The 25,276-nt window shown below is 43.0% G+C and overlaps 2 protein-coding genes across 3 annotated transcripts in view; one reads left to right on the forward strand and one right to left on the reverse strand.

Annotated features, from left to right (window-relative positions):
* Positions 1 to 25,276, forward strand: part of LOC307158333 (integrin alpha-X-like) — a 267,631-nt gene that overhangs the window by 113,577 nt on the left and 128,778 nt on the right. The window lies entirely within an intron of this gene.
* On the reverse strand, positions 16,281 to 19,084 carry LOC307158280 (uncharacterized protein; the record flags this gene model as incomplete). Its single annotated transcript, XM_079870714.1, has 3 exons — positions 16,281 to 17,764; positions 18,399 to 18,474; positions 18,656 to 19,084. The coding sequence occupies 3 exons, from the start codon at positions 19,082 to 19,084 to the stop codon at positions 16,281 to 16,283; spliced, it is 1,989 nt and encodes a 662-aa protein (XP_079726840.1).

Here is a 25,276-nt window from a genome sequence, read left to right on the forward strand (position 1 = left end):
TGCGGTGATGCGTGTTCCAGTAGCGTCGTCATATCTGGCTATAAATTACATATAGCCTATAACACGCTCTCACACGTTTATTTTTTAGCATTTTTGGGAGGAGTACAATTTCCATATGTGGTTTCAACAACCAGATGCATTTACACTTGTCCAGTTTCGTCAGGAATGCGGCCCAGACCACAGAAGTGGTTTGAGCGATCGGATTCAAATCCGTCTCGAATGCGTTTCGGAGGGCATTTACACCTGGTCTTTTCACGATCGGATAGCTATCCGATCTGAGAAAACGCATGAAGTGGCCAGGTGTAAACAGCCCCTCTGGCGTGCACATAACAGAGTCGCGCACATACATAACAGACGCATGATGGCTGAGCGCCAAATTCGAACGGCACCCTCTTCGTTAAAGCTAAGAAAATTGGCAATTTCATTGTTACCTATTTAGTATTTTTTGTATGAGAGCTGCTTTCTGTATTGTTTAGTTTTCACATCAATATGCATGAACCGATCTGTTATACGTTATACTGCCCTGCAATATGTGCAATGCACAAAAAGTTACATTTTGCCTGTGCTCTCTGCAGATGTTCATTCACTTTTTTTTGTATTATAAGCTGTTTTTGATTGTGGTATACAGCAAACATTTCAAGTCATAACTCTTTATTATTTAGTTGTGAATAAGAGTGGCTTTGTATGTTACTAATTATTCAGAATATGCATATAAGTTGAATTTGCTACAGCAAAATGTTTTTTTTTTTTTTTTTGTCTGAAGGATTATATTGCTCATTGGAATTTGGAAATAACAAGAGGATGTTGGTTAGAAGTCTATTATTAAATGCTAGAGATTCAGAATACGCTGACGTTTGTATTAATTTACTACAAGTAGCCTAATCTGCTAGTACAGGCACACATTTATTGTCCTGTTGGTTCTTTGCAATGTTGGGACAAATGCTGGCAAATGTAACCTTACAGTTGACTTGCCAAATCACTTCCATTTGTTTTATTAATAAAATGAATATAGGAAGTATTGGAAGTAAGTTCGTTATGGGTCATCATAAATACTTTGCTTGAAAAGTACTACCAAGTACTAAAAAAAAAAAAAATCGTTAATAATCGATAATCGTTACCCTCTGAATCATAATCGAATCGTGAGGTGCCTAGAGATTCCCACCCATCAATCGTCGACGAGAAGAGCAACTGGAGAATTCTTCTCAACGATCACAGATGCAATTCCACCCCCAAACAATTAACAATAATTTACTGTTTATAAGCGACGATGATTATGAAACTTAAAAGGTGGAATTCAGAAAGAAGTGCATTGTGTCCTTTATGCACAGTATAAATAAATGAAAAAAAATCATTAAGAAATTTACTGGCTCATATTTTTTTATTAGAGCGTTTGAAAAAGGAATGACTGCCGAAATTTGCACCGTACTGAATAAATTATTTTGTGTGCTTGAATGTACCCTGTATTTGGCCCCTGAATGTAACATGTGGCCCCTTAATGGCCCCTGTTACATAAAAATCCTAGAACCGCCACTGAGAACAATTATGTCACATAACATTTACCTCAGGAAAGCCATTTAATGACCATAATATATGCACGTTAGTTGGCTAGAAAAAAAGAGCTATAGAGAGTATTTTGTTAAATATGTGTACTATATTGCATGTTTATTATATGTTTACTTATATCATTAAATAAAGTTGTTATTATAATAAAAAAAAAGCATTATATTTAATTTGTGTTATTTTTAACCTTAAATAATACTGCCAGCTGATAGGGCTCTCTGTATGTTTACAGCATTAGGTGAGTTGTTTTTTTTTTTTGCATTAAAAATTAATGCCTATCTTGTGTAGCCTACCTAATATTTATCCAAATGAGTCAATATTAAATCAAATCACAATAATTGAATTGAACTGAAATAATAAAAAAGCGTAGCTTACCAGAAATTGAACCATGTAAACACTGTAACATTTTGTCACTAAACCTAATAAAATTCAGTTTAGTTACTAAAATGTTTTGACAATCACAATACACTTATTGTGATGCAAAAATTACATCACAATTATTAATAATTGCATCACAATTGCATCCCCCATTGAAGTCAATGGGACCCAGAAACTGCCTGGTTACTGACATTCTTCTAAATATCTTCCTTTCTGTTCAGCAGAAGAAATACATTCATGTGAAATTTTTTGTGAAAATAAAATTTTCTGTTTTTTACTGTATTTGATTAATGTCATTGTATAAAAAGAGGTTTAAATAAATACAAATCTTACAGACATACATGATTTGTATACATTTTATTTCTGTGGTAAAAGGACTTGAAATGACTCGAAACTAAAATGGTAGGACTTTGGACTCGACTTGAGACTTGTTGGCTTTGACTTTTGACTCGACTCGGGACTTGCCTCATCTTTGACTCGACTTGACTTGGGACTCGAGGGCAAAGACTTGAGACTTACTTGTGACTTGCATAACAATGACTTTGTCCCACCTCTGCACAATACTGTAAATGAGGAGATTTAAAAAAGAATGGCTTTTAAATTGTTTGGATTTATTTACAACACAACATAATCCAAAGATACACAACAAATGCCAAAAAAGCACTTCAAAGACAGAGACCTTTGTGCCATTCCTAAAAACATTGTACATACCTTTCATTTCCAAGATTTTCACTTTACCATGTTCACGTACAGAGACTCATGTGAATGTTGAAGTCCTCAGTGGCATCTGGGCCCTGAAAAAAAAAAGTGAACATACTGATATCAAGAGAAAGGCCTACACGATTTTGGAAATAAATATTAGATTTTTCTGGTTAAAATTGCTTTTTAAAATTTTAAAATTAAAAAAAAAAAGAATACACACACACACACACACACACACACAAATGTTTCCAACAATATATAATATAATGAACACCAGGTTTGTTGTGCCTTGTAGGCATAAGGTATATGCGCAGTGCCGGATAAAATAATAATAACAATAAATAACCTATAGCAGTATAAATCTTCCAAAAGATTTCAGTAACAACTAAGCTAGAGAAAAATATATTGATTATCATGTTACTTCAAATGTTTCCATCCGTTATGATGATATGAAATGAGATAATAATAAAAACATGAAGCCGTTTGGTGCGTTTTGCTTTCATCCAAAATATGATACAGTACATTCAAACGCGATCGCGCTGCAAAATATGATACATTCAAACGCGATCGCGCTGCAAAATATGATACATTCAAAAGCGATCGCTATCCAAAATATGATACATTCAAACGCGATCGCGCTGCAAAATATGATACATTCAAACGCGATCGCTATCCAAAATATGCCCGGACAGGGCATAGGAGGTTATCACTGTCCCCACTGTCGGATGCTGGCAGAGCCGAGAGGGACATAACTTGTGCCCTAAACGGGGTTCCAATCGCTTTGGGGATGTAACCGTGTCTCGGTCTGAGAATGACTTTCGAGTCATTCGGCCCGAACTCAAGACATGCAGGGCTAACAGATAGCGCGTGCAAATCACCCACTCGTTTGACTGAAGACAGAGCTATCAGAAAAATGGTTTTAAGCGACAGATACTTTAGATCCGCGGATTCAAGCGGTTCAAAGGGAAAAGCCTCTAGGGCCGCTAGGACCAAGGACAGATCCCACGAGGGAACCGAGGGGGGCCGCGGGGAATTCATCCGTCTAGCTCCTCTGAGGAAGCGGATAATGAGCTCATTCCTTCCCATTGCCCGGCCGCGCGTCGTCTCAGCGAACGCTGCAATAGCGGCCACATATACTTTGAGCGTGGAAGGGGATCTGCCCTTTTCCAACAGCTCTTGTAAGAAGGAGAGCACCCGCGGGACCCCGCATGCGCGCGGATCCAAGTTTTTAGTAGCGCACCATTTAGAAAACACCTACCATTTAGACGCGTAGAGCCGTCTCGTGGAGGGGGCTCTCGACTGTGTGATCGTGTTCACGACCCCTTCTGACAGGTCAACGGGTATCCGTTGATCACCCATGCATGCAGCGACCAGCGCTCTGGATGGGGATGCCAGATCGATCCACCGGCTTGGGAGAGGAGATCCTTTCTCACCGGGATCGGCCATGGGGGTGAGTGCGACAGCCTCACTAGCTCTGGGTACCAAGTTTGGTTTTCCCATCGCGGGGCTATAAGCAGCACTGAGTGGTGCGTTTCTCTGATCCTCGAAATGACCTGTGGCAACAGGGAGATCGGAGGAAAAGCATACAGCGGGAGGCTGGGCCATGTCTGGGACAGCGCGTCCTCGCTCTTCGAATAAAACTTCGGGCATTGAGCATTGTCTTTCGACGCGAAGAGGTCGATTTCCGCTCTGCCGAATAGGCACCAGAGAAACTGGACTGTCTGGGGGTGCAGAGACCATTTTCCCGGGGGAATGTTGTCCCTGGACAGTCTGTCTGGACCGACATTCAGGTGGCCCGGCACGTGCGCGGCTCTCAGCGAGCGCAGCGAGCGGTAAGCCCACACGAGAAGGCGTTCTGTCAGCCTGCACAGATTCCTGGATCTGACACCGCCCTGTCGGTTCACATAGGATACCACGGACGTGTTGTCCGAGCGGACTAGCACATGGTGATCCCGTATGAATGGGAGGAAGCGCCTGAGCGCGTTCTCGACCGCTATCATCTCCAAACAGTTTATGTGGAGGCATTTTTCCCGGTCTGACCACAGGCCAAAAGCCGGTTTGCCCTCGAACAGAGCGCCCCAGCCTGAGGTGGAAGCGTCCGTCGAGATAACTTTGCGGTGTGAGATAGCTCCCATTGTCACTCCCCGCTGGTACCAGTCGGCCGCTAACCAGGGCTTCAGAGCTGAAACGCAGCTCTGAGTCACTCTGATGCGGATACCGCCGGAAGCCCATGCTCTGTGAGGCACTCGGGCATTCAGCCAGCGTTGTAGCGGGCGCATTCGTAAAAGACCCAGCCGAAGCACTGCTGCGGCTGAGGCCATACAACCCAGTAACCTCTGAAATGTTTTGAGAGGTACGGTGCTGCCCGGCCGGAGGGACGCGGCCAGGCGTCGAATGCAGCGCGCGCGCTGTGTCGACAGGCGGGCCGTGTACTGATATACCTGACCGTCGAAGGCGAATCTCAAGAATGGCCTGTGACGGGGTATTATCAGGATCTGAAAAGCACGCGTCTTTTAGATCGAGAGATATAAACCAGTCCCTCGGGCGAATTTGCGCGAGAATTTGTCTGGTTGTGAGCATTTTGAACGGTCTTCTCATAAGAGCCTTGTTCAAACGTCTCAGATCCAAAATTGGTCTGAGAGCTCCGTCCTTCTTGGGAACGAGGAAATAACGGCTGTAAAAGCCCGACTCGCTCATGGAAGGGGAAACCGGTTCTATAGCCCTTTTGCACAGAAGTGTAGCTATTTCTGCTCGAAGTAGATGTGCTACTTCCCCATTCACTCTGGTCTCGATACGCGCTTGAAAGCGCGGAGGGCGGCGAGCGAACTGCAGAGTATAGCCCTGTTTTACTGTGCTTAGCACCCGTTCTGATGCGCCTGGAATAGCTTCCCACGCTTTTGCGTGTGCAGCCAGGGGCAGAATGGCCTCCGGGCTCCGATCGCCGCGCATCGCGGGCTCGAGAGCTCGAAACGGAGGGGCGGGCGCGGCGCGCGCGCTCTTGGTGCTTAGATACGGCGGATCGCACGCAGCGATAGCTGGCCGTTTTACACACAGTGTCCCGGTGGCTTTAGACGGGGAACATAAAGTGTGAGGCGCGACGCGCGATGGCGGCGTCGGGGGCGAAAATGTTCGTTAGTATGTGTGACCGCTCGAGGGCGGGCACAGGACTTACATTCAGGGGCGGGCGCGGCGCGCGCGCTCTTGGTGGTTAGATACGGCGGATCGCACGTAGCGATAGCTGGCCGTTTTACACACAGTGTCCCGGTGGCTTTGGACGGGGAACATATAGTGTGAGGCGCGCCGCGCGATGTCGGCGTCGGGGCGAAAATGTTAGTTAGAATGTGTGAGCGCTCGAGGGCGGGCACAGGACTTACATTTAAAACATGACCGGTCGTGCGAGGCCGTGTGACAGAGCGGGCAGTGAGTAGGTGTGGGCACGGAGAAGTGGACACGTGACCTACTTTTAACACTAAAGCCGCTTTTGCCTGCTTCATGAGAGTGGGCTCTGTGAGAGACACGGGATGTATAGTGCTTGTGTACAGGGGTGAGCACAGAACGTGGGCACATTCACTGTACTAGAAACACATACGGCGTCAGCCGTGCAACCAGACATTATGCTCTTTTGAAATTTTTCTGGGTTGCCATGAGAACGGCGGATGCGCGCAGGCGAGCGGGTAGATACCGGCTCGTTGACTGCGGGGTAAACAGCTGCAGTAGCCGTGGCAACGGGGACTGACAGAGCGTTAAGCTTCGACGGTGGTCCAGCCGCAGGGCTGCGGGATTTAACCGTCTTTTCTTCTCTCGTGTTTAGACGCTCAAAAATACTCGAGCACCCTGAGAAGGTGTGGTGCGAGAGGCGGGTTCGCTTTCTGTAAGTAAGAAAGACTAGCCGCGAGCTCGGAGAAGCAAGCAGCATAAATTTTTATCTTCCCCGAGAGCTGGGATCGAACGCGGATCTCTCGCATGAAAGCGTATGATTCTGCCACTGAGCCACAGGGGAAAACACATAAGCTTTCAGTTAGCACGAGCATATAAAAAGCGACCTCATGTGTCGCGTCGGCGTTTGTTTGCAGGCGTGCGTGTGTTTAAAACAGGCTCGTTTACTGCAATAGTAATATTTCCAGTCGCCTGAACTTAAGAGGGGACTGAGAAATGTGTGAGGATTGGTGGTTGTCCAGCCGTAGCGAGACTAACACACTCTCTTCTCTTTTCGCCAGTGAGTGAGGCGCGCACGCTGAACGCTGCTCGTGACCGTCCGCTTTGTCATCCCTTGAACGGCGCAATCTGCGCGGCCCAACGAGGGAGAGAGCGGGCTTGTTTTCTGTATGTAAGAAAAACTGGCCGCGAGCTCGGAGAAGCGAACAGCATAAACTTTAACTGCCGCGAGAGCGGGGATCGAACCCCGGTCTCTAGCTTGACAGTCTAGGATTCCGCCACTGAGCCACAGGGGAGAATACATTAGTACTCGGTTAGCGTCATCATGTCTTGTGACGGCGTTTGCTTGCAGGCGAGCGTGTATTTATAACAGGCTCGTATACTGCAATAGTAACAATTCCAGTCGCCTGAACTTAAGAGGGGACTGAGAAATGTGTGAGAAATGGAGGTTATAGTCCAGGCCACGGCGGGACGAAAACACTCTGTTCCCCTTTCACCGGTGAGTGACGCGCGAGGACGGAGTAGCTTTCTTGTAACGTAAAGAGAGCTCCAAGACCGTCCGCTCCTGCCATCCCTTGTGAGCGGCGCAGTTTGCGCGGCTCGAACAGATGGAGAGGAAACTCGCTCCGAGACCGTCCGCTCCTGCCATCCCTCGTGAGCGGCTCAGTTTGCGCGGCTCGAACAGAGGGAGAGGAAACTCGCTCCGAGACCGCGGCCGGGAGGGAGAGGGCGAGAGAGAGCTCGAGGGAGAGGTTCCGGCGAGCTCCTCAGTCACAACAGTCTCCGGTGGTCGCTGCGAGCGGCGCTTCTTATTGCGCGGCCCGGCAGGGACAGGCGGAGCGACAGCTTGGTCGAAAGCTTCAAGTCGAGCCCGCAGGGTCGACATTGAAAGCTCTTCGCACTCGGAGAGTGCGGTGGCGGCGTGCCCGCGGCCCAGGCGGAGAGCGCAGAGAGGTGGCGGTCTCCGTTGCTGAGCGGGGCGCGGCACGAGCCGCAAAAACGAGGCGTTTTTACAAAAACGCCTCGTGCTCTTTTAGAGTACACACAGAAACAGTAATAATGTAAAGGATATGTCGCCGGATAGCGTAGCAGACACGGATGGCTGAAGGCGGCGAAGACGGCCGGCTTCCTCAGGCGCTGTCTTAAGCTTGCTGGTCGCTGGTTTCAACGGCGGCGGCTCTCAAGATCCAGCGATGCGAAGAGCGTCGCTGAAGACAAGAAAATCAGAATTTTAGCCTATGAGCGCTGAATATATACACGCTGGCCACACCCATTCTGACGGTTAGAAGGGTGTGGAGGGCGCGAAGCGCCCTCATTGGTTGCCGCGTTCAGAGCGCTCACCGATAGGCTTAAGCAGTTGCCGCCGAGCAGCCAATGAGCACGCTTATACAGCCTGCCTAGGTCTGTCGGCTGCTGCACTGCGTTGACAATGTATACAAAATTAAGGATAATTTTTTGGCTTCAGATCTCGAAGAAAGAAGACTTTCCCGATGCGTAAGCTAACCTTACGCAATACGAGAGACCTCTCGTAAGAGAACCACAAACACAGTAACAGTAAACACGGGTCTAAATATTATAATATTCCCCATATATCTAGCAACAGTTCAACTGCGTGACATTTATGCAACAATAACAAACTAATATGTAAGAATTTCTTACCTTACATCTTTCTTGTCTTCAAAAAGCGTTCTTCTTCTTCTGAGGTAGCCTAAATCCAATGTAAGCTCAGGCACGTCTTTCAAACTCGACGAAAAGTGAAGTGAAGTGTTTTGTTGTTGAGGTAATGAGCGAGTTCGCGTTCCATGTGGAGATTTGCATGTGAATATCTTTTGCGCGAGTGGGCGTGGCCAAATTAACTGTAATGAGCAAGCGTTTGAGAAGCTGGACATCTTGTTGGTTTTATACAAATTACTTAAACAGAGAATATTTGTTTTCGTTTTGAATCCGATCATTTAAAAGTACACACTTAAATGTTTATAAAGGTATATGGCTCATAAATGTGTGACAAGTATTCGCTGAGTTTTGTTTCAGTTTATAGACGTGCTCAAGAAAAAAAAGTTCACCGCGACGGAGAGGCAGAACGCACACCCTGTTTATTTTCTTTATTTTACAAAAGCACAATGTTTTGATTTGATTGTAAGTGGACACATACAAAAGGAGAAATATCACAGATTCTTTTTTTATATTTCTTTTTTCTGTATGACCATAAATGACGGAGAAATTTAAGTTTATAGTGCTACAATGTGGAGAAAATCCAGCAAAACGAGCCCGCGCTTTGTCATGACCTGGCTCTAAAGCCATGACAAAAATAGAAGGACGCAGTTTTAAACCACAAAAAAATGACATCTATTAACTAAACAAAAACACTGATACAACAACTAACATAACATAATACAACCATGAAGTGTGAAAATCAGTAAGGTCAGTAAAATGAAGTGCATGTTTGGATGAATGGAACGTATACTGTTGCGTGTTTCATGAACAAAACAATTAGTGCACGGGAGAGAAGGGCTCCACTGGAACAAAGAGAGTGGTAGGTTTATGAAGGCGTGAAACACCTGGGCCCAGGTGTCCCCAATCTCACTGACAAGCAATAACCACGCCCCCTGCAACACAGAACAAACCAGACACAAGGGAACAGGCCAGACCAACAGACCATCACACCTTACGCTCATTTCTGGGACTGATTTCATGGTACAGCAAGTTCTTGCCGAACTTCGCTTCTGTTGCTGAGCCATTACGTGCGCTACTTAGAGATGCACTATCTTCTATGATAGTGCTGCTGTGGAACCAGAGATGGTTGCTTTCGTTACTGGACTGCCTACATTGTCTGTTGAGGATTTCATGGCTGCTTCGGAAGCTTGTCCAGAGTTAACCCAGCTGCGCTTGCGAATCGGGCAGGGCTGGCCGAAAAAATGCTGTAACCTGGATCCTGTTCTGGTGCCCTTCTTTCGCATTCGTGATGAACTGTGTGTGGATGGTGTGCTAGTGAGGAGAGGTGAACATCGTGTTCTTGTTCCTTCTACGTTGCGCTCTAAGACGATAAGCCTAGCACATAAGACACACCAAGGAATTGTCCAAACGAAACAGAGGCTGCGTGAATTATTCTGGTGGCCTCAGATGGATGCTCAAGTACAGTCGGCTGTTTCTTCCTGCTTAACGTGCCAATTGAATGACAAATCGGCTAAAACAGCACCGGCTCCTCTTCAGCTTGTCAGCCTGCCATCTGAACCATGGCAGAAACTAGCGATCGATATCGTTGAACCTTTTGAGAGAGGACCTTCTGACTGTCGTTTTGCCATTTGTCTGGTGGATTACCATAGTAAGTGGCCTGAGGTAGCGTTTTCTCAGAATGTCACTGCTGAGGTGGTCACATCATTCCTCCAATCAGTTTTCAGTAGAGAGGGTAATCCACAGTGTGTTGTGACTGATAACGGGCCTCAATTCCTCTCCAGTGTGTTTGCAGCATTCTTAAAGGAGAGAGGAATAAGTCACATGCGTAGTACTGTCTATTTTCCACAATGCAATGGGGCTGTGGAGAGGTGGAACAGAGTCCTGAAAGAATGCATCCTCTCTGCGGAACAGATGGGGAAACCATGGAAACATGCAGTGACTGAGTTCTTGCAAAGCTACAGAGCTACCCCTCACAGTACTACAGCCGTTTCACCTTCTGAGCTTCTTCATCATCGCAAAATGCGTACAAAGCTGAATGTCTTTCCTGTTGGCCCCAAAAGTGACAAATGTGCTCGAGTGAAAGAGACTGTGAGTAACAAACAGCTCAAGAGTAAAGAGTACACTGACAAAAGACGTGGTGCAAAGTACCACACTTTCAAACCAGGAGACCAGGTGAGAGTGAAACAACCTGGGCATGTGAGGAAGGGTGTTTCTCAGTTCTCACCACCACTGAACATTGAGCAACAAATCGGAAAGAGTACTTTTGTTCTGAGTGACAAAAAGAAATGGAATGTATCGAAACTAGCTCGCTTTACAGCCCCGTTACCACTCAGAATGAGAACTTGCAGCCACCAGTGACATTTAATCTTAGGAAGAGTAGTGGAGTGCGTAGAATGCCAGCGTGGTTGAAGGAATATGATTTACAGTGAAGTGAAGTGAAATTGTACATGCATGAAAAAAAAACAAAAAAACATGCATCTTTGTTTTGGTTATGTTGTGAGCTTGTGAACAGTTATAATTGCTTAAATACTTAAAACTGTGCATTAGAATAAGTAAAACAATGTCAGTTACATTGGTTAAGTTGTTGTGAGTTATTAACAAGTACACAGTAATCTTACGTAATTTTGTTACCTTAAAAGAGGAACTTTGTTCTGAACACTAATCTGTGATATGAAGAATCTTTCAAGTAAGAGGGGAAATGTGGTGTTCATAGTTAACCACAAGGTGGCAGTGGAATGCTAAAGTGTTGAAGTGCTGCTTGGGGAGTAGAATGAGAGGTGATATGTTCTAGAAGACAAGTTTGACATGTGTTAAATAAAAGAGCATCGAAGGAATTGCTCCGGTCTTGTGTTTAATACTTTAATACACAACACTCTGTCAGTTTAAATCTAGACTAAAAACACATCTCTTTGACCTAGCATACACATAACACAATATCAATTTTTATAATTCAGTGTTAGGCTGCATAGATTAGGTCAGCCGGGAACACTTCCCATAAATCCTGATGTACTACTGATTACATCATAAGAAGAATGGCGTCTACGCCATAGACTGTAAAAAAAATATGGACGTCACCCGTAGGTTTCTGAAGACCGTTTTTGAAGCCTAAAATGGGCGTAGCCGACTGTCGCCATATTGGCAGTTCGTCACTCCCGGATAAACGAAAATGGGCAAAAAACCCTAACGTGACGAATTTTATTTTATTTTATCACTTCGGGGTAGGTACGCGAAACAAATTTTCCGGCAACGCTTTATCTGTAGAGTGGTAAAGGGATCCTCCATAGGGAGACTAGTTGGCACTTCAGCACTGCGTTGTCATCGGGTCCAGGCGAAGGTCCTTCGTCAGATCTGGATACGGCCTGGATCCGGCAGGCTGCGGGAAAACCTCGGGATAAACAAAGACACTAAAATTAGCATAGATGCAATTCTTCTTATGTTGTAACGAGTAAATCAGTATTTATGGGAAGTGTTCCCAGTTCCGGCTGACCTAATCTATGCAGCCTAACATTGAATTATAGAAGTCTATAATGTATTATGTGAATGCTAGGTCAAAGAGATGTGTCTTTAATCTTGCTTTGAACTGACAGAGTGTGTCTGCTTCCTGGATAATGTTAGGAAGATTGTTCCAAAGTTTTGGTGCTAAATAGGAAAAGGATCTATCGCCAGCAGTCGATTTTGATATTCTAGGTATTATCAACTGGCCGGAATTTTGAGATCGCAACAGACGTGAAGGACTATAATGCGTTAAGAGCTTGCTCAAGTACTGGGGAGCTAAACCATTTAGTGCTTTGTAAGTAATCAGCAATATTTAAAAATTTATACGATGTTTAATAGGGAGCCAATGCAGTGTTGACAGAACTGGGCTAATATGGTCATACTTCCTGGTTCTGGTAAGAACTCGAGCTGCTGCATTTTGGACCAGCTGTAGTTTGTCTATTAAGCGTGCAGGACAACCACCCAGTAGAGCATTACAATAATCTAGCCTTGAGGTCATAAACGCATGAACTAATTGTTCCGCATTTGTCAATGAGAGCATATGGCGTAATTTAGATATATTTTTAAGATGGAAAAATGCGGTTTTACAGATACTAGACACGTGACTTTCAAATGAAAGGTTGCTATCAAAGAGCACACCCAGGTTCCTAACTGAAGACGAAGACTTAACAGAGCAGCCATCAAGTGTTAGACAGTATTCTAGGTTATTACGTGAGGAAGTTTTTTGTCCAATAATTAGAATCTCTGTTTTTTTTTTTAGAATTTAGAAGTAGGAAATTACGAGTCATCCAATTTTTTATATCAGCTATGCATTCCGTTAATTTTGTGAAATGGTAAGTTTCGTTAGGTTTTGAAGAAATATACAGCTGAATATCGTCGGCATAACAGTGAAAGCTAATTCCATGTTTCCTAATGATATCTCCTAATGGTAGCATGTACAGAGTGAACAGCAACGGTCCTAGTACTGAGCCTTGTGGTACACCATACTGAACTTGTGATCGATGAGACATCTCTTCATTTACTGCTACAAACTGATAACGGTCAGATAAGTATGATTTAAACCATGCTAGTGCAATTCCACTAATGCCAACATAGTTTTCTAGTCTATTTAAAAGAATGGAATTCTTATCACAATCGGATGATAAGAGCAAATCATTTGTGACTCTAACGAGAGCTGTCTTGGTACTATGGTACGGTCTAAATCCGGACTGAAAATCCTCGCAGATATCATTTCTTTCAAGAAAGGAACACAGTTGTGAAGATACCGCTTTTTCTAATATCTTTGACAGAAAAGGTAGATTCAAGATCGGCCTGTAATTGGCTAATTCAGTAGGATCAAGTTGCTTTTTTTTAACAAGCAGTTTAATCATAGCCAGCTTAAAGTTTTTTGGTACGTATCCTAGAGACAAAGACGAATTAATGATATTAAGAAGAGGATCTATGACCTCTGGGAGTATCTCTTTCAGTAGCTTAGTCGGAATAGGGTCTAACATACATGTTGTCGATTTAGATGAAATAACATCAATGGTGACATCAAATTTATTTTAAAGTTTTTTACACTTTATTTAATTTAGCATATTTTACTTTAATTTTATGGTTTTTGTTTGGCAGCCGCAGCTGCCAGTCATTTGACCCTTTTTTTACGATTTTTTTACAATGAAGGTATTTGATCATAATAATGCAGGAAATACCTGTGAAATAACAGTGTTTTTCAGTTTATTTAATTTAGGATGTTTTACAGTTTTTTGAGGGGCTGACAGTCATTTGACCATTTTATCATTTAACTGTTTTGTTACTGTTTAATTACAGATTATATTTCTAATTTTACATACATTTTTATGTAATTTCAGAAAACAGAAAAAATATTGTATTAAAAATACAATCAATTTTTATTTTACAGATATTATTTGTAATTTTACAGTGTCTTGTACGGAAGAGTATTAGGGCCAAGCAATAATAAAAAAATAAAACCATCTCAAGATTAAAGTCATTATAATGCGAGATTAAACTCGTTAAATTTCGAGAAAAAAAGTCGAAATACAATCTTGAGAATAAACTCATTAAATATGGAGAATAAAGTCGTTGTGTTTCGAGAAAAAAATCGTTAAATTTCGAGAAAAAAGTCTAAATACAATCTTGAGAATAAACTCATTACATTTCGAGAATAAAGTCATTGTGTTTCGAGAAAAAAACTCGTTAAATTTCGAGAAAAAAAGTCGAAATAATCATGAGAATAAACTCATTAAATTTAGAGAATAAAGTCGTTGTGTTTCGAGAAAAAAAGTCTAAATGAAATGTAGAGAATAACGCATTCGATCAGAGTTCATTGCATACGAGGCTGAATCCAGTTACTTATTCGTTATTGACGCGCGGACCTCCCCTTTAAATGACGCAACGCTTCCTTAAGCACCCTGTGTGTATGGCATTGCTCGCACCAAGCTCTGTTAGAAATGAATGAAGAAATTCTGCATTTCTCAGCCATATACGGGGTGCGTTAAATCCGACTAAAGGGAGTAATAAAGCATGTATTGATCTAGTGGAAACCGAAATATTGGCACAAATTTCTGTAGGCTACCGGGGTTTTTTTATGGACTAAAGTTTTAAATGGGACAAACAAATTCAGAGTCGACCTTATTGCGCCATCATTCCTACTAGTTGTGCATTTTCTAGGCCGCATCAGAGGGTGCGTTAAAGTGGACATTATCCCATTATAGAAGAGCTGTTGTCTAACGAAATCCAAATTTTAAGCAGTTTTTACTGTGGAATTATTGTTTTATGAAGCTTTGAACTTGACACATTACACAATGCACAAAGAGCAGTCTAGCATTTTCTGCATAATTCATGGCGCTGTTTCTCACCCGCCTATAGGGTGCATTAAAGTGGACATTATTCCATGATAGTAGGCTACAGCTCCTCCTCTAGCCGACTGTAAGCTCCAATCACCGGCCCAATGACGGTGTCCGATGTCTTGGTCGAAGGCAATGCAGCGTGTATGTCTTTTCGGGCGCTTCTGAAAATTTACTTTAATTTATTAAACAGTTGATTTCCAATTTTAATTCTGACTCCATGAATAATTTAATCTGACTCCAAATTTAAGTGACTCTTTGTATTTATTGATTTTCTCTCTTAACAGCTGATCAAAATATGAATTGTGATTTAATTTAGATCTTTTATTATTCTTGACCTTCCATACTTTCAGTTATTAATTAATTATGGACCCAATGCCGCATAGAGATCACGTCGGCCGGATCGTGTTTCTCACGGACACAAACTTGCTAATTCTGATTTTAGTCAGTGGATGTAGGGTTAGCTAATACCTCTTAAGTCAGTTGCCTACTGCTCACTTGTACAAAAAAGTGTAGTTTATTTTAGCCATTTCCATACAACTTGCTAAATCAGTGATAGACAGAAATCAAAAGGTCTTCAGATTACGTGCCTACTGCTCCGTATACATGAGCCTTTAGTTTGACCTACCTTAACTAAGATTTGCGGTAGCACCAGCCTCCTTAATACGTTAAAATAATGATTTCAGAATACTTCAGAATAAATCAAGATGTAACATTTATTTTGCCAGGCAGGATTAAGCATCAATTAAAAAGGATTAAACAGAATACACAATACATAACTGATCAGCATAAAATACAAACATAATTCAAAATGCAATATCAAAAATAGTTTAAAAGAGTCAGCATACCTGGCAATAGAGACACACAGCAACAGTGTGGGAAGTTCTGTTTACAGATGCTTCCTTGAGTGGTTTGCCAATCCCCTTTAAATACCCAAGTGGAACAAAAGAACAATAAACATCTAGCACCCAAATATTTATTCAGCTTTTGCTGGACCCTTTCTCGTGCCCAAGTGGTCACGCCTGAGTTTGGGGGATAAATGCAAATGTTATCAACGATCTTTATTGGGGCATCTCCCACAACAGAAGAACAGGCATTGTTTTCTTTTTCTGACTGTTCTGCTGCTGCGGGAATGAAACATCTTTACCATTCGCACCAAAAGTATTTACTTTGACCTCTCATAAAACAACTGGAGACAGTAGGTGTGTGTCTTTTGCATGACTGAATGAGACCTGGAGGGGAGAAGATAGTGTGAACTCAGCATGGGGGGAAGAGACGAGATTGGAGAAGTTTTGTTGTGCTCTCTGTCCCATAGATCTCTTCTTCAGATTAGTGAGTTTTATTGTTTTATAGCAGGTTAGAATTCTTGAATTCAGTCTTAGTAAAAGTCCATCCTTACAGTTTCCGCCCCTGGCCCCTTGGGGCAGATTTAGATCAGTCCCTGAGGGGCCAAAATTTGATGAAGTCCGCTTATGGTTGCAATTTCCGTAGGGCTGGTACCTGTAATGGACTGAGCGCAATGGCCACGTTCGTTGAAGCGCGCATTGTGCGGAGAAGGCATCTGAAGTAGCAGCACTGGCAGAGTGTGAATAAGAAGATGAGCACACTGGCGAGGACACATCCACGGAACGTCCAGTCCCACCAGGTATAAGCATACCTTGCTGAGCGGGTAGAGGAGCTGGACAGGATTTCTGCAGTCTTTCTCGCCAGATTCGCTTCCACTTGCGCTTGGTTGAGATGGTACTCAGTCTGTAAGATGATTTCTTGCACCAAGTCCATTGTTTTGACCAAAGCTTGAGTGCTCTGTTCATAGAAAGTGTCCTCCCACCAGGGAGAAACATCCACGTCCATCGGTACCCTCCCCAGGATGTTTATCTGACCCATTGAAAAGTCCTCTTTCACTTCCAGACAGAACGTGTGGTTCGCAGGGCAGGTCAGACCTCCATAGGAGAAGGAATTCATCTCACTGACGACGCACCACTGTGTGTGAGACACTTGAACAGCATCAGAATGACCATGCAATGACTGAACGTTAATGAGCTTAGAATCATTGGAAGAAAAGGGTTGTAGAGTGTTGCAGGTACAGATAATGTAACTAGATGTCTCATGACAACAGGTGCGAGTGGTAAACAAGGTTTCAGTGCCCTTCAAAGTCATATATCCCGTCAGATGATCCCATTTAATGATTTGATCCCTCACTACCACGCCAATAGAGCGTATGGTAGTGGAATTTAGATAAATTTGGTCTGGGTGAATTAGAGGGAAAGTGACAAAGAACCCAATACAGCCAGTACATTCATTTCCAGTATACATCATTAAGGTTGATAGTAATTCAGAATACTTAATATTTTTCATTCTCTCTGATGCAAGCCATCTATGTAGATCTAAAATTTCAATAAGATCATTTAAAACATGTCTAGGTGTTTTATGGAGACGAAGATCTAAAATCTCTTGTCTTGCTGCAGTAAACAAATCTTGTGCATACAATCTACAGGCTAAGTCATGCTCGATGGTACGGGTCTGATTGAAAATTGATTGACTGGTCGTCAGAAGCGCCTGCGCCTCAGATCTGACCGCTTTGATAATGTTTTCGTTACTATTGGTGATGTGTTGAAAACCAGTAGCTACCTGATTTGCCAACCAAGTTGAATATTGAGATTGACCTGTTATTTTGTAAGTGTTGGATATAGAATTAACTGAGCCAAAAAGGCCTGCTATATTTCCAAACAGGTCTCGTTTGGTACGAGCAGATGGAATTTGAACTGCAAGTCTGTTTTTGTAATCAGAAATTAAATCATCGATGCGTGACTGTAGCCATGTATACGTCTTATCATTAAAGTTGCAGTGTTTTACATAAGCAGATAACACATTGGAGATGTTATACGTGACATGTGTTATCACAAGATTGACATCATGTAGTAAAGTCTTATTTACATTTCCTTTGATTATGCCACCTGGAGGGGTGGTATACAATTTCGGACACTGTGTGGGCTTTTTGTAACCGCATGTGGTTAAGTTAAAGCAATGGTGTAAAGTCCATGAACAATTGTGAGGGCTAGTATAATTATCCATATTTGCCTCACATTTTCCCACACAGTATGTTCCTTCTTTTCGGCCAGTCCAAACAAATGTTTTCAAATTATTGTTCGATACCTTATTTGTTAGATTGAAAAGAAGTTCAGTAAACTTTAAATGTGTATTGTTATGTGTTGTAGTGTGTGTGCACCTATATGTGGTTGGTTGGAGGTCCTTAGTGGAATAACATTTTTTTGGATCTCCTCCATGGTTGTTATTTTCATATAGTGTGTGCATGTTACCAATATTTGAATCTGGAAATTCTTCGAGTTGGTACCAGGCGGTAATGTTGTGGTGAAATTTTGGTGCGCGTGTGTAGCTTGTGAGGTTTTTGTCTGGAAGATGGCTAGAACCTGTCTTACAGCATATTTTTGTTACACAATTTGGTTCCGGTGCTAATCCGGGAGGCCATGTGACTATTTCTTTGTATGTGACTGGAATGTATGATGTGGATGGCCCCTTAATATATTTCCATACCCATCTACCGCATCCTAAGGTGTGTGCAAGTGTGACTCGTTGTCCCAATTCGATGCAGGTGGGTCCGGACACCGTCCTGGCATCTGGCCTCCATGGAATTGCGATGACTGTCCTATGAAGGAAAAAGATCATAATTAATTCAATGAACCTTTGAACCGTTTACACTGGGACATGTGGTACCATCTTAATTTTCCTCTGATGGTCACGGCCACACAACTGTTGCAAACAGCTTTAATTTCATAGGGCCCGTGCCATCTAGGGGAAAATGCGTTTTGCTTTACAAAAACGCGTACCATCACAATGTCTCCTTCTGAAAATGTTGTTTCAGAGGTTGGGTTAAATTGTGCATCATTTGTCAGGTCTGACTGCTGTTGTTTCAGTCCAGCCTGGGCGTGCAGCACTTTCAACCTTTCTTGCAATTGCACCAACACCGTCTGCTGAGTTGCGAGCATGAGGGGCCCCAGGTCTGCTGGGGAAATTTCTGGATCAATGGGTAACTTCATCACCCTTCCAGTCATAAGCTCATATGGGCTGATGCCTGTAGCTTTTGATGGGGTTGCTCGCAGCACAGTCAGAACGGTGGGTAAAGCATCAATCCACCTGTTTTGGTGTTGAGCTATTTGTTTAGCAATATTTTCTTTGATGGTGCGGTTCGCACGTTCAACCATACCAGAGCTTTGCGGCCTGTATGGGATGTGAAATTTTTGCTTGATGTTCAGCATTTTGCACATATTTTTCATGACTTGTCCAGTAAAGTGAGTCCCCTGATCTGATTCAATTTGAATGGGTGCTCCCCAAAGAGGGATGATTTGGTTCGCCATCACACGTGCCACGGTGTTTGCTGTATTATTGCGCGTGGGAATTGTTTCAACCCATTTTGAGAATTTATCAATTATCACGAGGCAATAGCGATACCCTCCCTTGGCACTGGGAAGCGGACCAATGAAATCCAATTGTAAGGACTCCCAGGGCCCTTTTGGTGGTTCTGGTCTGGGTAGGTTAGTTCGGCCTAGCTTTCCCTGGTTAATTGTCGCACACACCAGACAGGCATAGCACCATCTTTCAATGTCAGCTGTCATTCCTTGCCACCAAAACTGTTTTTGTATCAACTGTGCTGTTTTTGTTGCCGATACATGCGCATAATCATGATATAATTTGATTATTGGTTTTTGGAGGGCTTCTGGAACGACAAATTTTCCATCTCGGATTACTATGCCTTCAATTATGTTCACCATCTGATCATGTTTCAAATGTGGCACAAGTTCTCCATCAGAGACCCACAGATCTTGTTGATACTGTTTTAGGTCGATGGGTGTGACTTGTGCAGCACTTGCTACAGAAACAGAGGTTGTCTCGTTTTGCCAACGGTCGCCTTTCACTGCTGCCAGTTTTGCCAATTGGTCAACAATGTTATTGTTTCTTTCATGCACATCTGGATTTTTGTTAATGTGCGCGCGCACTTTTACCACGGAAATGGAGTTTTCTCGCGCTTGTACAGCTTGCCATATCGCAGTTATGGTGTTGAAATGTTTTATGGGCGTTCCGGCGGAGGTGAGGAATTTTCTCAATTGCCATTGTGCCATAAAATCAGTTACGACGCCGAAAGAATACCGACTGTCAGTGTGCACGCAGAGCGGTTCAGGGTGTGCCTTGATTGCTTCTTGCAATGCAATGAGTTCAGCTTCTTGTGCGGATATGTTAGCTGGTAGTTTAAACAACAATTGCCGTTTAGCATCTGTCTCGGGAAGATGAGGTGTCCACACTGCACAGCCAGTATAGAAATGCCCATTTTGACAGAATCGAGAACCATCAATGTACACATGCACTTGGCCTGGAAGTGGCTCGTCATGGACAAGGCTTTGTGCTTCTTGTTTGGGCTGGCATGTGTGTGGGTGTCCCTCAACATCCCCGAGCAGATGTGGCAAAATTCGTGTGTTTTTTGTTGTGATTTCGCGCGCTTGAATGTCTGCTAGCCATCTCGCTAATCTTTGGGAGGAAACTCCCTTTATCCGGCCCTGTAACAGCATTCGTACAGGCGTGTGCATTGTGTGTATAACTACAGATTGGAAACCTACAATGGGTTCTGTTGTTTTTAACATCCAATGCACCGCAAGCACATGCTGTGTACATGGGTCGAATCCTTGTTCGACCAGAGATTTTTTCCGGCTGTAGTAAGCGATTGGACGCAGTTTTCCTCCATATTCCTGAGCTAAGACTCCGCTTAGTGTGATTTCATGCGCGTCTACTTGAATGTGGAAAACTTTTGATGGGTTGGGCAAACCCAGGGCGGGCGCGGCGCACAAACGCTGTTTCAAATCTGTAAAAGCCTGTTCGTGTTGATCGGCCCATTCAAGGACATCATTTGGTTTCGTTTTCCCTTTTAAAGGCGAATACAACGGTGCGGCGGTATTTGCAAAATCAGGGATGAAATCTCGTAAATAGTTTGCTGTTCCTAATACTTTTTGCAACGAGTTTAAAGTATAAGGTCGAGGCAGTTCGGCAATGCATTTTTTCCTGTCGTCTGTTAAAGCTCTGTGACTTTGAGTCAGAGTGTATCCTAAATAGTGTACCTCCCTCTGCGCAATTTGGGCTTTTTCTTTGTTCATTTTAAAGCCTGCGTCACCTAGCATCTGTAACACTTCGTCAACCAGCTGCAAGTGGTTCTCAAGTGGTTCTTCTGTGGCTATCAGTATGTCGTCTACATAGTGAACTACTTTGCCAGTCCCTAGTAAGGGACTGAGCACATCTGCCACAGCTCGATGAAAAATCGAGGGGCTATTGTGAAGGCCTTGCGGCATTCTTTCCCAGGTATACTGCATTTGATTTACAGTAAATGCCAGCTTCCACTGGTCTTCTCGTTTGACTTTAATAGACCAAAAACCATTTTTGATGTCAAGCACTGTGAACCACGAAGCATTGGTTGAAACCTGTGATAAGATTGTAGCTGGATTTGCCACTATAGCTGTTGCTTTAGGCAGAACTTTGTTGAGACGCTGATAATCAATGCAAAGACGCCATTTACCGTTAGGTTTTGGAACTGGTAAACACGGAGAATTTGTAGTTGAACAGCATCGCCGAACTATGCCTCTAATCTCAAGCTGTTTCACTATCTCATGAACAGCGACCTCTGCCTCTGGCTTAATGCGATATTGTTTTTGCGGGGGAGGGGGCTCTCCCTCAATGCATACTTCAAAATCAACGAGGCCGCAGTCATGTTCATGGTTAGCCCAAACATCGCTGTGTTTGTTGATGAGAAGTTGAGTTGGATCTGTACTGGATATGGACATGATATTGGCCTTGCCTTGAGGCAGGCATTTCTTTGTTGTTTTGTTTGTTTGTACTTCAATTTGTTTTTCAAAGCAATGAATTACAAAGCCATGTTTCCTCATAATGTCCATACCCAATACAGTTCCTTCGCTGTTATCTGGTAAATACCAGAATTGCTCTTTTAGCACTACCATGCCTAAATCGAGTTGGACTGATTTTGTTTGAGTTGCTGTCATTAAAGTATCGCCTATACCTTTAATTTGAATCGTTCGCGTGCTTAGTGGTAATGGAATGTTTGTGCAAGAACAAGCGGCTCCGCTATCAATAAGAATGTTAACTAACCGGCCTCCAAGGTTAGCTCTTATTTTGATTCGGTTTCCGCTTGTGATAACGCTTCCTATAGCAACGGAGGCCACGCACCCCTATTGGGGATTGTTGTATTTTGCTAACAGGTTAGCGAGGTCTGCTTGAAGGTTTCTGTACGGGTTATTCAGATTTTTAGGTTGTTCCTCTGTTTGTTTTGGGCTACTCCCTGAGGAGTTTTGTATGATCAAATTCTCTAAACGCTTAAGAATTTCATTGTCAGATTTAGAGTTTATCTTCTGATTATTTTCGGCCCGTCTTAATCTGAAACAATCTTGTGTAATGTGATTATTTTTTCTGCAGAAGTAACAGAAGGGTTGAGATTTGGGCTTTAGGTCGATTTTTTTGTTTCCTTTCCCTTCAGCTAGCCATTGTGTTGTTGAAACGGAACGAGTTTTGCTTTGCTTGAGTCTAGCTTCTATTTTGGAAGCCCAATCCACCAGTGACCGGTAAGTATTCTCGGATGGATCGGCTCCATGAACGAGCGCCTGCTGTATATGAGGACCTGCATTATTTTTCAGGAGTTGAAGTAAAACTTCCTGATCACGGCGTGCATCCTCTAACCCTGAGTGCTCTTTGTAGGTCACCCATAAACGTTCAGCATAAATCTCAAATGGCTCTTTGTTGGCCTGTTTGATGTCTAAAATTCTGTTCCACTCGGCGTGTGTTGGTCCCCTTAACTCTAATAAAGTCTCCCTCAATCTTTCATAAACCTCATTTTCATCCTCATCTTCCTGTTTGATTATAATTTCTCCAGATCTCAATTCACGTGACATTTTTGGTTTTAGCTCGTCTGGAAGAGTGAGGAGAGCCACTTGCCAAACGTCTCTGGGCTCTAACTTGTATACTGAGGCCTGTAACATTAAGTTGTCCCAGTAGGGTTGAAAAGGGCCTTTCCTTGGCATCATGCCCACAACTTCTTTGTGTTTTGTGCATTCTTCGCAAGTTAAAGGTCGGCTAATGGTAGTGACTTCATCATCTGCGTTAGTCATTGTTTTAAGAACAGCAACTTTTACTGTTTTTTTGAGAACAGTGCCAGATTTACTTCGAGTTCTTATGGGACTGCGTGGTTTCGGTTCTTCAGGTTTATTTGGATAATACATTTCAGTCGCGGGTTCTGGAGAAAGATCGCGCACTCCCAGACTAGAGCGTGCCTTTGGAGTTTGTCTACGAGCTTCTGTCAGAGACAACTGATCTTGGATGCCGCTCGGTAGAGCTGCTACCATATCATCCTCATCACTATCACTGTATACATCATCGCCAATTTTTGAATTTATCGCCGCTATTTTAACTGCAGCTATAGGAAAGCCTGCAGAACCGCAGCACTCCTCGAGCGCGGACGTGTATTGTTTATCTACTTGAAGTTTCTTTTCAAGCTTTTTAATTTGTGTTCCCATCGCGTCGCCCTGTCTTGCCCAAGTTTGTTTATCATACACAGATGCTTCGACCTGTGCTCTGAGTTTTTTCAACTCATCTGATCGCGCTGCTTCTAGTTCTTTTATGTTTGAAATCACGCGTTCGTTTTCAGCAATAGTTGCTAAATCATTTCGACGTAGCAAATAGACTATCGCGACCGGAATTTTCCGAAAATGAGATTTAGTCTCTAGTTTTCGCCCCTCGGTAGCGTACCAGGCTAAAATTTGCTCATTATTCCAATCAAAATCTTCTCCCTTGTTACGCAAACGGAAGAGGAGATCTTTAAGTTGCAAAGCGAGAGATTCCATTACATCCTTGTCTACACTCGAACTACCATTTCCCTGATAAGCCATGTTTTTCTAGTAATCTTAGATTTATACCGGTTTTCTGCGGTTCCGGTCTATCCTGGGTATTCCGACCCGTTCTACCAATGTGTCTATATGAGGTGCGTCTAAGTTTTCCCTCAACACTTTCTAAAAGATACAGGAAAAATGTACTTACCACAGTAGCTGGAGACAGAGAAGGAGAAGCTCAAACCTCATGCTCCGTTCGGATCTGAATTGTCGCGCCGAAAGACGTCACTTGCCTGAGACTGGGAGATCACGGAGGGCGGTCACCACTTTGTAAGCTCCAATCACCGGCCCAATGACGGTGTCCGATGTCTTGGTCGAAGGCAATGCAGCGTGTATGTCTTTTCGGGCGCTTCTGAAAATTTACTTTAATTTATTAAACAGTTGATTTCCAATTTTAATTCTGACTCCATGAATAATTTAATCTGACTCCAAATTTAAGTGACTCTTCGTATTTATTGATTTTCTCTATTAACAGCTGATCAAAATATGAATTGTGATTTAATTTAGATCTTTTATTATTCTTGACCTTCCATACTTTCAGTTATTAATTAATTATGGACCCAATGCCGCATAGAGATCACGTCGGCCGGATCGTGTTTCTCACGGACACAAACTTGCTAATTCTGATTTTAGTCAGTGGATGTAGGGTTAGCTAATACCTCTTAAGTCAGTTGCCTACTGCTCACTTGTACAAAAAAGTGTAGTTTATTTTAGCCATTTCCATACAACTTGCTAAATCAGTGATAGACAGAAATCAAAAGGTCTTCAGATTACGTGCCTACTGCTCCGTATACATGCGCCTTTAGTTTGACCTACCTTAACTAAGATTTGCGGTAGCACCAGCCTCCTTAATACATTAAAATAATGATTTCAGAATACTTCAGAATAAATCAAGATGTAACATTTATTTTGCCAGGCAGGATTAAGCATCAATTAAAAAGGATTAAACAGAATACACAATACATAACTGATCAGCATAAAATACAAACATAATTCAAAATGCAATATCAAAAATAGTTTAAAAGAGTCAGCATACCTGGCAATAGAGACACACAGCAACAGTGTGGGAAGTTCTGTTTACAGATGCTTCCTTGAGTGGTTTGCCAATCCCCTTTAAATACCCAAGTGGAACAAAAGAACAATAAACATCTAGCACCCAAATATTTATTCAGCTTTTGCTGGACCCTTTCTCGTGCCCAAGTGGTCACGCCTGAGTTTGGGGCATAAATGCAAATGTTATCAACGATCTTTATTGGGGCATCTCCCACAACAGAAGAACAGGCATTGTTTTCTTTTTCTGACTGTTCTGCTGCTGCGGGAATGAAACATCTTTACCATTCGCACCAAAAGTATTTACTTTGACCTCTCATAAAACAACTGGAGACAGTAGGTGTGTGTCTTTTGCATGACTGAATGAGACCTGGAGGGGAGAAGATAGTGTGAACTCAGCATGGGGGGAAGAGACGAGATTGGAGAAGTTTTGTTGTGCTCTCTGTCCCATAGATCTCTTCTTCA

The sequence above is a fragment of the Squalius cephalus genome (genome assembly GCF_949319135.1).
Source record: "Squalius cephalus genome assembly, chromosome: 5".
Taxonomy (NCBI): Eukaryota; Metazoa; Chordata; class Actinopteri; order Cypriniformes; family Leuciscidae; genus Squalius; species Squalius cephalus.